General features: G+C 40.3%; 1 protein-coding gene across 1 annotated transcript; it reads left to right on the top strand.

Moving 5' to 3' along the window:
• The first annotated feature begins 2,054 nt into the window (after positions 1 to 2,054).
• On the top strand, positions 2,055 to 9,807 carry CLRN2 (clarin 2). The gene is made up of 3 exons (XM_089526886.1): positions 2,055 to 2,307; positions 5,156 to 5,335; positions 9,336 to 9,807. Exons 1-3 carry the CDS (start codon positions 2,055 to 2,057, stop codon positions 9,599 to 9,601), a joined length of 699 nt encoding a protein of 232 aa, XP_089383012.1. The 3' UTR covers positions 9,602 to 9,807.
• Positions 9,808 to 13,132: the final 3,325 nt, after the last annotated feature.

The following is a 13,132-nucleotide window of genomic DNA, read 5'->3' as shown; positions in this document are numbered from 1 at the left end:
AGAGGTACCCCCCTCCCTTTAATTTCAGCACAACAGACAAAAGAAAGGAATGGTTTGAATGCAGATTCAATCAAAGAGTTTGTTGCTGGTAAAGTACAATTTTAAGCATTTGTTTTGCTGGGTAAGCCAAAAGGGCATTTTAATTAAGAAAAATTCTTCCCAAAAATACAACTAAGTACATAATAAAATGCAGTACATATAAATAAATCATATGAATTTAATTAGTGTTTTTAGCTTTTATTTTGTAACAGCCTATATTTTTCTTCCATGCCCTACATTTTGCAGTGCCTGGTCCTTCTTTGCAGTTGTGACATCTGATCATTCTGGGAAAGTGCATGAACTGCAGGACCAAGTTGAAATGCTGTGTGATGCCAAGTAGAAAGGTAAAGGTTTCCCCTTGACAAGATTGCCAAGTCGTGTCCAATTGTAGAGGGCAGTGCTCATTTCCGTTACTAAACCGAAGAGCCAGCGTTGTCAAAGACAACTCTATGATCATGTGGCCAGAATGACTGCATAGTACTCTGTTACCTTCCCACCAAAGTGGTACCTATTTATCTACTTGCACTTTTACAAGCTTTCAAATTGCTAGGTTGGCAGGAGCTGGGACTAGTGAGGGGAGCTCACCCCATCACATGGCACTTGGGTTTCGAACTGCCATCCTGCCATCCTTGCAGTCATCAGAATCAGTGCCTTAACCGCTGAGCCACCACATCCCTTACGCACTAAGTACCAAGTGCTAAAGTCAGGCCTGATTTAGACCACCACAGCATTTACAAGAACTCAGGAGGAACGGGACTCTTAAACTTGTAGTTCTGGCTGGGAGTTTTTACTTTTCTCTCATAGCAGTACCATGGAAGACTAGTAGATTCCCAAAGCAGTAAATGTAATTTTATATTGTCAATCTGCCCCTAGAAAGGTGGAGTCTGAAGGTCTTGCTTTAGTGTGAACTGAACAGCTCGGCTCATAGCTTCAGTTACCATATTTTATCTTATTCTAATCCTCTATTTCTCCAAAACAGAAAATTTGAGACAATTTTGTACCTTTCTGGTTGGCCTAATAATGGCATTACCACAGTTTGGACTTGGACTTTAGTAAGGTATGTGTGTTACGTGTAAAGAAGTGCAGCATGGCAAAGGAGGCAAGTACACAAATACACTGTACTGCTGTTGCAGTTTAATATGAATTGTCAAACTGTTTCTACAACCTCCTTTGTAGTGGATGTCATCCAAGGTAGTAACTACCAGCCATTCAAACACACACACACACACACGTGTATTAAAGCAAGCATCTTAAGGTAACAAACTGTAACAATGCTTTATAAGAATGTAAGCTTGCATTTCCAAGAAGGGTGCTCATGCTTGCAGCAGTATATTATAGGGAAACTCTATTTCTCCTAGCTGCAACCAATTTGCATCCCCATTTCCATCCATAAGACTGCTCATATAGCAAGCCCAGACATCCAGAAATATCATATGCCTCTTTCAGTTAATAGTCTTATTAGCAAGCAAACTGCCATCTGTGTGGGAGAGATGACAGTAATGACATTTACACAACACAAACTCAATGGGATGACCATTTCATGTCATGCAGCTGCTAGAGTTCTGACGGCAAATTCTAACATGTTTGCCTTAGTTTGCTTCCAGGCAATTAGTAGAGACTTCTAGTGCAACTAAATAAACAGCTTTTGCAGCTAGACTTCATGCAGGTCAAAAAATGGATGTCATTTGAATATTTAAAACAGGGAAAGAATTTGAGCCTTTGAATGAAACATTAGTCATGTAACAGATATGGTGTTACACGCGCAACAACAAGTACCATTGCCGTGCAGAATGATGAAGCTCTTCTTTGTTGCTGTTGTGGATTATTGTGGGGAAAATGTACTTATTTGAACTGAGCTCTTATTTTAAAACAAAGGAACTGTACCATAACCTATGGATGTGAAAACATGCAATATGAAAGGATGTTTTTGAAACCACGCCGACTGCTTGCAAAGGATCCAGTATCTACAGTTACTGCCGGTAGGCCTTGAAATATTATTTCTCCAAGCCGTTAGAATGCCTGGCTGCTTCAAAAGGACAGTGTTTGCATTAATTGCTGCATTGAGCTTTTCATCTTTTATCTTGATCCTTGTTGCAATGGGCACCCAGAAATGGATGACTGCAAAAATCCTTTGCAAAACAGGAGCTGAGCTGGTCAATGCCACGGACCCAGAGCTTGTAAAATTCATGGGGGAAATTTACTATGGACTCTTTGGCGGTGGTAAAATGCGAAAGTGTGGGCTCGGTGGGAGGCGTTCCAGATTCACAAGTAAGTAACATGTTGGTTTCATTTCTAGAACCCCTTCATAAATACATGTGTTTGCTTCAGGTACATGTAAGATTGCTTTTGGAACTTATGGTTACGAGCCCCAAAGATCTGAAATGCTGTTTGAAATTATTGTATGTCTTATAAGATATGCATGGGAATTTATCATTAATGGGAAAACTCATTCCTCCCATTGGTCAGGCAAAGAAGGAGGGTGTGGCCTAAAATTATTATTATTTTTTCTGAAGAGAGATAAAGCCATAGATGTGGCTATTAGGCCACATGAAAAAAACAACAACCAGAGAAATGATCTCTTGGCACCAGCTAGGTGTCTCAGAGGAGAATTATCATCCTAGCTGCACAATTCTGGGAGTTGTGGTTAAAACTTCTAGTTGTATAGTAGTATTATTTCCAAGCTCGAGGTTTTCCACATGTAGCCTCTTGCATAGAAGACACCTATGTCTCACCAACACAGAGTTCCCTCAGTCACCAACCTCTGCACTTTGGTGTTATGAGGAACCACTGAAAGCTGCATGGGAACTTCAGTGTGTACAGAATATTATAACCACTACTCAATATAATACTCAATCTTAACTGGGTAGGCCAGTGATGGTGAACCTATGGCACACGTGCCAGAGGTGGCACTCAGAGCCCTCTCTGTGTGCACACATGCTGTCGCCCTAGCACAGAGTTTGCCAGAGTTTCTTACTAGAAAGCCAGAGGGATGTGGCACTTTGCAATAAATAAGTGGGGTCTGGGTTGCAGTTTGGGCACTAGGTCTGTAAAAGGTTCACCATCACTGGGGTAGGCAATCCTAACTAGGGCCATTTTACTTTCAGGCCACTATTTAAAAGCTGCTTATCAGTTTCTGAGAATTTTCAGAGTGCTCCCTTACATTTAACACCCAGGATCCCAGGAACTTTACACAAAAATCTATGTGTATATTAAGATAAAGGTATGGTCAGCCTGATCTGACTAGGTCCTTGCCATGGAGGGGGATATAAGGGAGATTTAAGCTCCCCTTATCTCTGTACGGGCCTGAGATTCCACACTATATTGAAAAAGCTTGTTTTTGGGACATGGCTTGGACTGTACACACCTGCAACTTCTTTTAAAAAGGCTTTTTATACACATGTTAGTTTAGTGAATGGCATATTGTTTAGTTCAGTCCATAGTTCTGAATTTTATTATCACCTCCTGTTTTAGGCTGCATCTGCACTGCAGAAATAATCCAGTTTGACACCGATTTAACTGTCGTGGCTCAGTGCTGCACTTCCCATAATTCCATAGCATTAAGCCATGACAGTTAAAGTGGTGTGAAACCGGATTATTTCTGCAATGCGGATGCAGCCTCAGTCACTGGTTTTTCTGTAGCTTTTGTTTTACTTTCTTACAAACCACACTGGGGACCATTTGGTTGATGGACTGTGTAAGTAAGAAAGGAAGCTAGTGGCTTCAATGATAGAGCAAGGATCACTGTAATTTGTAACTGGAACCTAAAAAGTCAACATGAGTATATTGGCTCTGGAGACCAACCTGAAATTGTTTCCAGCACCTCTGAATATGGATTATATTGCCATCAAAGTCAATACAGTTGATCCAATGCTCCATTCACTGAAATGTGATGAAATGACCTTGATCTGTCAGCAAAAGGGTTTAACCGTTTAAAGTTTGCTGTGCAATAAGGTGTTTTGCTGTGTTCATAAGAAAAATGCACATCACCTTGGTAGGGATCCTCAAAGAAGGAGTGTGCCATCAGCTTACTCAGGGGCCCAAGGAAATAATTTTCTCCCCAAAGGAAGGAATAGGCAAAGTCACCAGAAGGCAGAATGGATTTACACAAAAGCTTCTGCAGTGCCTGCCTTCTGTATAAGCAGAATCCTGTTTGTGGGGAATTCTTCACCTAAACTGTGAGAACAGACTTATCACATGTCAGTCCATTAAACTGGGTATAGAATTGCACTTCCTTTAAATCAAACCTTTCATTTACAAAAATGTTTTTCGTCATTATGACTGCAAAGAAGTGTGGTGGCAATAACTAATGAGATCTGATATTTAAGTAATATTTTCTGCTGGTGAGGTAGGAGTTCAGTGCCATGTAACTTGTACCTATCACTGTCCAGATCTGAGCAAACTGTGTTAAAATGCTCACATAAATCAAGCAAAATAAGATGCTTTATGCAACTATCTTTTATTTTCCTTAATTTATATAGGAGATTATTGCAATGACTAAAAACCCAACTGCTCTCCAACAGGATACAGTCAGGTTGTGGGTTGCTGGCAGGTATTATCAGATGGAATTTGCTGCTGCTGCCACCGGGCAATTGCAACGCAGCTGCATCCTGGGTCCCAGGCGCGTTTCGGATGCTGCTTTTCCAAAATGGCAAGCTCTCGGATTGGAAAAGTGGTCTCCATCCCTGGGAACCAGAATGCAACCCAGTTGCAATTGCCTGGCAGCAGTGGCAGTCAGTTCTGTGTGATAATACCCACCAGCAACCCGCTACCCGCCTCTATGCCATTGAGGAGCAGTCGGGTTTTTGGTCAGGGCGATAATCTCCATAGAGTTGAAGCCAAATTAGCCTTATCTAGAGATGCAATCATTGGGACTTAAACTAATCATGAGGAACAAATTCCATGTACCTGTATAAGTCTATTGGACAAATGTTAGATTTGGCCACAGGAATCACCTTTCCTTGGTACAGAATTTAGATTACCTGAGACCTAATTTTATTTCTGTGCGTGCGCATATGTAGAAGTACGACAAAGAATCTGAATGATAAAACTTCACAGTATCCTTTTTCTCTCCCACATTTATGCAACAAATAACTTTGGTTTTGTTTTTCTTTGTCAGTATTTCCACACCTGGTGAAAAAGCTGAACACATCTCTCCATGTGGTGATTATCCTCTTCCTTTTTGTGGCATTTTCTTTTGCCCTGGTCAGTTTGGGATTCTGCATCTTAAACTTTCTGAAAGTCCCATACCAGGCTATTAAAGGTCCAGGAGGAATAGCCTTGTGGAATGTACTTGCAGGTAAATGTCCACTTGTAAAAACATTGTTTCTTCTGACAACTGTACTACAAAAATTAGCACGACAGGAAAAAAACATATTTGTTTTGTGGATGTGGCCGTACAAGCAGATAAAAGGTCCTCATACACTCGTATAAAGAACACAATTGCTGGCTTTCCAAACAAGATACTGGCAATGACCAACCAACCAATATTTATTTGTTTATACAGTGAAATATTATATTCTGCCCTTTATCATAAAATCTCAGGGCTGCATACATTGTTAGCAATAGTAAACCTTCTGGATTAAAACCATATACTATTTAAACAAGATAAAACCGTATTTGATATGATAATGCTTAAAACAACTTTAAAAGCTACAACAATTTTAAAGCATGTACATCTATATTTAAAATAAACTAGTCCTCACAGGTTGCAATAAAAAGCCAAATATTGCTCTGGTACCAAAAAGAAGTGGATGCAGTGGCTTACTGGTTAAAACGCCAATTCTGATCAGAAGGTTGGCAGTTCAAGACCCGAGTACTACATAATGGGATGAGCTCCTGCCAATAGTCCCAGCTTCTGCCAACCTAGCAGTTTCGAAAGCATGCAAATGCAAATAGATAGATAGGTACTACTTCTCAATGGGAAGGTAAGTGTTTGGTGCAGTTATGCTGGCTCTTCAGCTTAGAAATGGAAATGAGCACCGCCCTCTACAGTCGTTTACAACTAGACATTCATGTCAAGGGTCTACCCTTATCTCCCCCCCAAAAAGAAACCAGCTTTGGCACTGGGACTGCCAATGGGAAAGCATTCCACAATCGGTTTGCCAAAACTGAGAAGGCGCTCTCCCATGTCCTCTCACTTCATATTGCCCTTACTAATGTGATGCTGAGGAGGGCCCCTCCTGCAGACCTCAATTCATGGGCTGCTGTGTGTGTGTGTGTGTGTGTGTTGTGTGTGTGTGTGTATGGAGGGGCATCCCCAATAGTGTTTCTTATTAAGATATTCTCATGATGACTTCTTACATCTTTATATACCAGTTTGTATGATGCAAAGTGGCTAAGAGTAAAGAATCCATTCATCATATGTGCTCTACCTTGTCTTTTGATAATTAGGTACCATCACAGAGTACAGGTATACCTCAGTTAATGTGTTCCAGAGCACTACTTCTTTAACAGAAAAACTGATACTAGAAGCAGAAATAACATGTATAGGATAGGGATAGGTTCCTGCGCGACAAAAAAAGAGGAGTTGACCAATGTTTCAGCAAATATTTTATTAAAAACTAACAACATAGACAAGTGAAAAGGAAACAACTGAATCATGTAAGCCTTATATAACTGAACAAAAACATTTTAAACCTCTTAGAAATCATTTGAAGGCTTGTTCCATAATGCATCTAGGGATTTTTTCTTTCTTTCCCCAGGCTCCACCTTTCTTCCGATTTTTATTTGGTGATCAAAATTATATATATCTATGATTTTTAAAAATCTGCCGGGGCTAGTTGGTGAGGCAGGTTTCTCCCATTTCTCCTTTGCTGTCTGTTTTACAGTTCATGCATGCTTAGTAAGGGATCTTGGAGACAACTGCTATTTACCTTGCCTCTTGTAGGCAGGAACACATGGTTATAACAGGATCAACTAGATAGTATCCCATTCTTTCTCTAGCTTCAGACATGCATCTGAAACTCAACATTAAAAGTTGATGTTTCTCCAGTCCTCCTTCATCAACCTCCAAAGGAAGGGGGCTATGTGGGTATTAAAGGACTGCGTTAAAAGGAGCTTCTTTGTTAGAGGGTTTCAAAACTGAGGTATGTCTTGTGAAAATTTCATCAATGTTGTGTAAGGTTTTAATATTCTTTTAGAATTGTTTCTGTTAAGAATTTCGTGATAAATTCTCATATCTTTGAGGGTTTCCTTGGTTGTAGACCTTTTTTCCTGTCTAGTCAAGGTGATGGATGCCTGGCAGCATGTGCTGAATCAGTGGTGTCACAGGTGTGTGTGGGGAGGAGTGCAGGCTGCACTAGGTAACACTCCAGAGACACAGAGGAAGGATATGTGTTTCTTACAGAAGAAAGGAAGATTAAGTTGAAAAGCATGATAAATTAGTTGAGAAAAATGAAAACAGTGGATATAATGTTCTTAGCAAGAGCACGAGGAGTGTTAACTTCAACAATTCAGTTGATTCCTTGAGCGAGATTTCATACCAGGGTTCTTCAAAGTTTTCTTTGTCCACATCAGTTGTCAATAATAAGGAAGAAAAGCATGTTCTGGTAACAGTCCTTCAATATGTGTTGAACAATATGAATTGGTAATTGAGGGCAAGGTGATTACCAGCGAAATTCCTTTTGTGCCTTGAGAGAAAATACTGATTGCAATGGATGCCAGCCTGTTAGCCTGGGAAGCACATTATGAAGGTCAGTTTGCTCAAGGGCAATGGTCAGCATCAGCGTATCAATTTGCTGGAAATGAGAGCCATGAGACTGGCACCCAAGCTGTTGAAAATAAGACAGGAGAAAGCACATGTGATTTTGCTTGCTCCTTGCTGGGCATGCAAGCCATGGTTTCCAGTGTTGCTGGAAAGGTCTGTAGGGCACCTGTTCCATCTGCCTCTCAGGAGGTATTGCCATTGTGCTGAATCAACAGAAGCCCTTGCTCTGTAGGCCTCTGTCATGGCCAGCCATGAAGAGGACTCAGAGGACAACGAGGAGGACTTGGCTCCTCAGCATTCCTGGACAGCCACGGAGTCAGTGGTGTCACTCAAAGTTGGTGTCACCCATGACTAAGGATTCTGTATGGTGTGGTATGGGCTGCCTCATTTTGTCTGAGGGTAGGCTGGGCCCTAGTAAGCCTCTTTCTACAAGAAACTGTTTCATCTTTGCTTAATAAACTGTCTTTACTTAATTCCATTGACTCAGGACACACTGCCCAGACATTAATCCCTTTGACTCTGCAAAATTACAAACAAGATTTTGTTTCTAAGGGCTGACTCACTCTCAGCTGAACATGTGAAATATATAGTGTTTCAGGTGACAGTAGGTGATAAATAAGAACTCCCTGTGGCTAATTCAGTTCTATAAGGCTTGGCCTACAGAAATCATTAACTATACCGTTTCCTTCACCATTCTGTCACAGATTATAGGAAAGGGATTCAGAGACATAGGCATGTTAGTCTGGAATATCAGTATACAAGGGGATCTTGTAACACCTTTGAGACTGAGTGAAAGAAGATATAGCATTAGTTTTCGCAGACATGGCATCTGAGGAAGCAGACCAAGTCTACAAAAGCTAATGAAACAACTTCTTTTGCTCAGTTAGTCTCAAAGGTGCTACAATATCCTTTGGATATAGAAGAGGGGTAGCGTTTTTTGAATGTCTCCAAAATGATAATCCAAATCTTTTCGTATATTCATATTAGAGAATAAAATGATTCTAATAAAACCCAACACCTTCAAGCCTTTTAACAGGACCATCAATTAACATATAATTTGTTATAAAACAACTTATCTGACAAGAAGTGTATTTGGAAATGTACAAGAGATGATTTTTAGATTGTTCATAACTGTCATCAGACAACTAGTCATCTTCTATTGTGGCCTTTTCCTTGAGATACTAGCTGTAGTTTTTATGTAGAAGAATTTGGCCATACCTATATTCTGAAATCCCTTGCTTTAGGAATAGGTTTGGCCCATGCCCTGCTATATGTGCATATGGACTTAAGTTAACATTCAGTGAAGCAGTGTTCAAGGAATGAAAGTGTATGTAGAAGTAGTGAAAAGTATACACAAGTCACATGTCCTTGTTTCCAGGTAATGAGTATCAAAGAGACATTGTTGTAAAGCATGTGCTTTTCATATGCATTGGAAGTTACACAGAGAAGTTATTTTCAAATTCCACCAAGGAAACCAAATGGAAAATGGCTGCTCAGTACAAAGCAAATCAATGCTTCATTTAAAAATAGATAGCAGGAGTCAACTTTGTTGCATTCAAATATATGAACGATGTTTTAAATTCTCTTGCAGGAGTTTTTGCATTGCTGGCAGTGACAAGCTTCATGGCTGCTGTTGAATTGCATAACCTTACAGAAAGGATTGCCAATTTCCGAGAAAATGTCTTCCAGTTTGTCGTCTTGGAAGAACAGTATCAGAACTCTTTTTGGCTTTGTGTAGCAAGTGCAACAGTTCATGGTGTGAATTTGTTACTGGTTGCCATCAGTTTGATTCACTTTCCTAAACTGAAGACTAAGACAGAAGAAGCAAATGTTAGAGCAGAAGACATAATGTACTAAACATCTGTCTCAGTTTGTCACTTGGCCAGTTTTAAACTTGTATGGTCTGAAAGGATGTTAACAACACTTGCAAGGGTTTACAAGGTGTGGAGGAAATATGGCCAGCAGCACCTCAAGTTGGCTGGTTCAGGCAAGTGCTTTCATGAAGCCACACATTGTTATACTCCTGGAAAGGCTGAAAGCAGCACAAGTCTTTCTTTCACATGTTGTGCCAAACTTTCCAGGAGCTCAGAACAGAGCAAGAACAACTTCTTGTTGACATCTTGCCCAGAGACCTCGAAAATCCTGAAATAAAAGAAGAGGAGAGGAAGTTTACCTCAGGGACAATGCTGTGCAATAGATAATTTATACTTGCTCTCACTCTATAATCCTTAAACTATAGTATCACATCTTGTAATGTCTGGGGTTAGTGTAACATTTCTAAATACTGGTCTCCCATGTACACATTTGCACGTGCAAACTTAAGATTATGGAAAGAAGGAAAGAGGGTTAAATTAAAAGACCCCCTTATTTCTATCATGCCATTTTTGATGTGAGGAGATTCAGAACATGCAAACTTCTGTTGTGACAAGATGCACCCCTGTGGGGTTTGTACCATAAGCTTTTACTGAAAATTTAGGGAGAGCTTTGCATAGTGAGAAGAAGCAAGTACTGGGTGCATTACTGTTTCCCACTAGAGATTTTCTTCTTTCTGTAGGACTGGCTCAAATTATTCTCCTATCCGACATAAAAAGACCCATGGTCTTGTCATGCCCACATCTGTGACACTGTGCATGTCATGGAAAGAATAAGGATAGGTTCCTACACCACCACAATGGAAAGCAATTCAACATGTTTCAGCACACTTTTTATTCAAAACTAACATTATGCACATGTGAAATTAAACAACCAGGTCAGGTAGACCTTGCATAATAAACACAGACATTTTTAATCTTCTAGAGACTACTTGAAAACTTTCCTCAGAATGCATCCCAGGATGATTTTTTCCCCTCCCAAACGCTTCTACTTTTCTCATGATTTCCATTTTTTTTTTTTTTATGATGAAACTTATAGGTCTATGGTTTTTCAACAGACTAATCTGCTTTCCCTTTCTCTTCCTGTTTTTCCCTTCACACATGCTTGGTAAGTGATTCAAGCAGCTGCTGTTTACCTTGCCTGTTGTACGTAAGCACAGGAGGATCACCTAGAGTAGAATCCCATTCTTTCCCAGATCAATTTCATATTGTTTACTGCAGACATGTTGCTGCAACCCAACACCGAACATCTATATTTCTCGAGCCCTCCTTCACGACCCTCCCAATGGCAATGCTGCAAAAACAAACTAACGTCCAGCTAAATAAAATATGGGGAGGGGGGGGAACTGAGTTCCCATAAATAGACATTGTAAAAAAGAGGGGGTTTTGTCAGAGGCTTTGTTAACAGAGGCATGCCTGTATTGTACTGCCTTTTGGGTTGTGGAGGCTGTGCTTTGAGGTGACATACAAAAGGAAAAGTTTGAATCTTTCCTAGAGTAAAATGGATGTGCGTTCCAGATGAAGTCTGGCTGATAAGGAGATTTCCATTTGATATTACCTGCAGAATCCAATCTATACTAAAATGTTTGTGTGTGTGTGTGTGCTTAAATGTAATCAGAACAGAAAAAAACATAATCACATTTGAAGGCCTCTTTATAGAACCAGCAATTTGCATACAATTAATTGTAAAACCTCTTTACTGTTTGGAAGTCTATTATTAAATGTACCATTGGGATTTTTTTTTTACTTGTTCTCAACTTTAAACATCCATCATAACTTGGGAGGAAATTAAATCTTGACTCATTTCCTTTTAACTATAAATATTATACTTGACATCAGAATTAAGGTACTATTCCACTGTTTGAAATTTATATCAAAACACATTGGGCACAACATTAAAAACACATTTAATAAGGGGAAAATAAAATATTGTGCCATAATATTCCTACAAAGATTACAGAAGTCGATATATTTTTTTTATTTTTCACTAGCTGCACAGATGAAAAATTCAAGAGGAAAATAAACTGCAGGGAAGCCGTGGTGCCCATAAAAGAGGAAAATAACTTTTTACATATGTCTAAAGAGAGTTTAGAAAGCGTTTGTTAATTCTTAAGAACCAAAAAGAGAACTATAAGGGCAAACAGCAGAAATTTAGTACTAAAAGTGACATTGGTTTTTCCAAGTAGTGGCAGATAAGAAAGCAACGTGTGAAAGCATGCTAGCTTCATTCTCTCCCCTCAGTACTCTTCTCAAGTGGAATGGGACTTAGAGGAAAGCCTTCTCTATCCATAGATGCTCTCGATCAACCCGGAAATCTGAATTCTGAACAGTGTGGAAAGCTTCCATGGACAGAGGAAACTTTCTTCTTGATAATATGGCAGCCTCTGCATGAGAAGAGCAATGGGAATCCTTGCAGGGAGACGTGTTAAGTATTCTTCCCCTTTTTGTATGTTTAGCATACATGGAAAATAAACGTCTGAACAAGTATATTATGGAGCTGAATAAAGGTGGCCAGGAGAAAGATGATTTGAGATGGAGAGAGGTCCCAAGATTCTCTAAGGGCAAAGGGCCAGAAGACTAGAAGAGGGCACTAAAGGAAACTGGAAAGAGAGCATCCTCCTCCTGGAATAAAGAAGAAGGCATTTATCACACGGAGGTTGTGGCTCAGATCTGACGTGACGTCCAGGATGCAAATTCACATTATAACGTGAATGTGTTATCAGACGCGATTCCTTTCTATGGGCTCTCCTTCCGTGGCGCTTCATTCCAAAGTGACTCTTCATTTTGATGAATTCGGGGGGGAAAGTGAATTCACAGAATTCGCTTCCAAGCTCACTTCGACTTCACTCCAAATTGGTCTGGTGTGGAAGGCAACTTTGCTTCTGCTCCGGTACACCACCGCAAACCCCCTGGGTTGCAAATTTCCCATCATGCGATGCTGCAATTTCCCCCCATTTCCTTTCAGTGGTCAATTGGGGGGGGGGGGGGGGCGCTAAGGTTTTCTTCCATTTACTAGCCCCCCGTCTCAGGTGCACTTCCCGGCCGCTATGTTGGAGGAGGAGGTGTGTCTGTAGGGCAACTCATTTTTTTGGAATATATACATGTGTGTATGTGTGTGAATGTGAATATACAGATACGTATATCTATCTATGTGTGTGTTGAAATTGCTGAAATGGAAGGGAAAATAGAAAAGAAGGATGCAGAAGACACAGAAAGATTCACTGGGCAAATATTCATGCATTCACGCAATTATGCGAAACAGGGAACAAGGTCAGAAACAAATAAATCAGCTGGCCAATTTGGTGGAACACATTCCCTTGGAGAGTGGTGGAGTCTCCCTCCTTAGAGGTCTTTAAACAGAGGCTGGATGGCCATCTGTCATACAATCATAGAGTTGGATGAGACCACAAGGACCATCCAGTCCAACCCCATTCTGCCATGCAGGAACTCTCAATCAAAGCATCCCCAACAGATGGCCATCCAGCCTCTGTTTAAAGACCCCTAAGGAAGGAGACTC

The sequence above is a fragment of the Sceloporus occidentalis genome, unplaced genomic scaffold, assembly GCF_023333645.1.
Source record: "Sceloporus occidentalis isolate IW3139 unplaced genomic scaffold, rSceOcc1.0.p SCAF_5, whole genome shotgun sequence".
NCBI lineage: Eukaryota > Metazoa > Chordata > Lepidosauria > Squamata > Phrynosomatidae > Sceloporus > Sceloporus occidentalis.
Note: the sequence above shows the minus strand (reverse complement) of the source record. Positions and strands in the feature narration are given on the sequence as shown.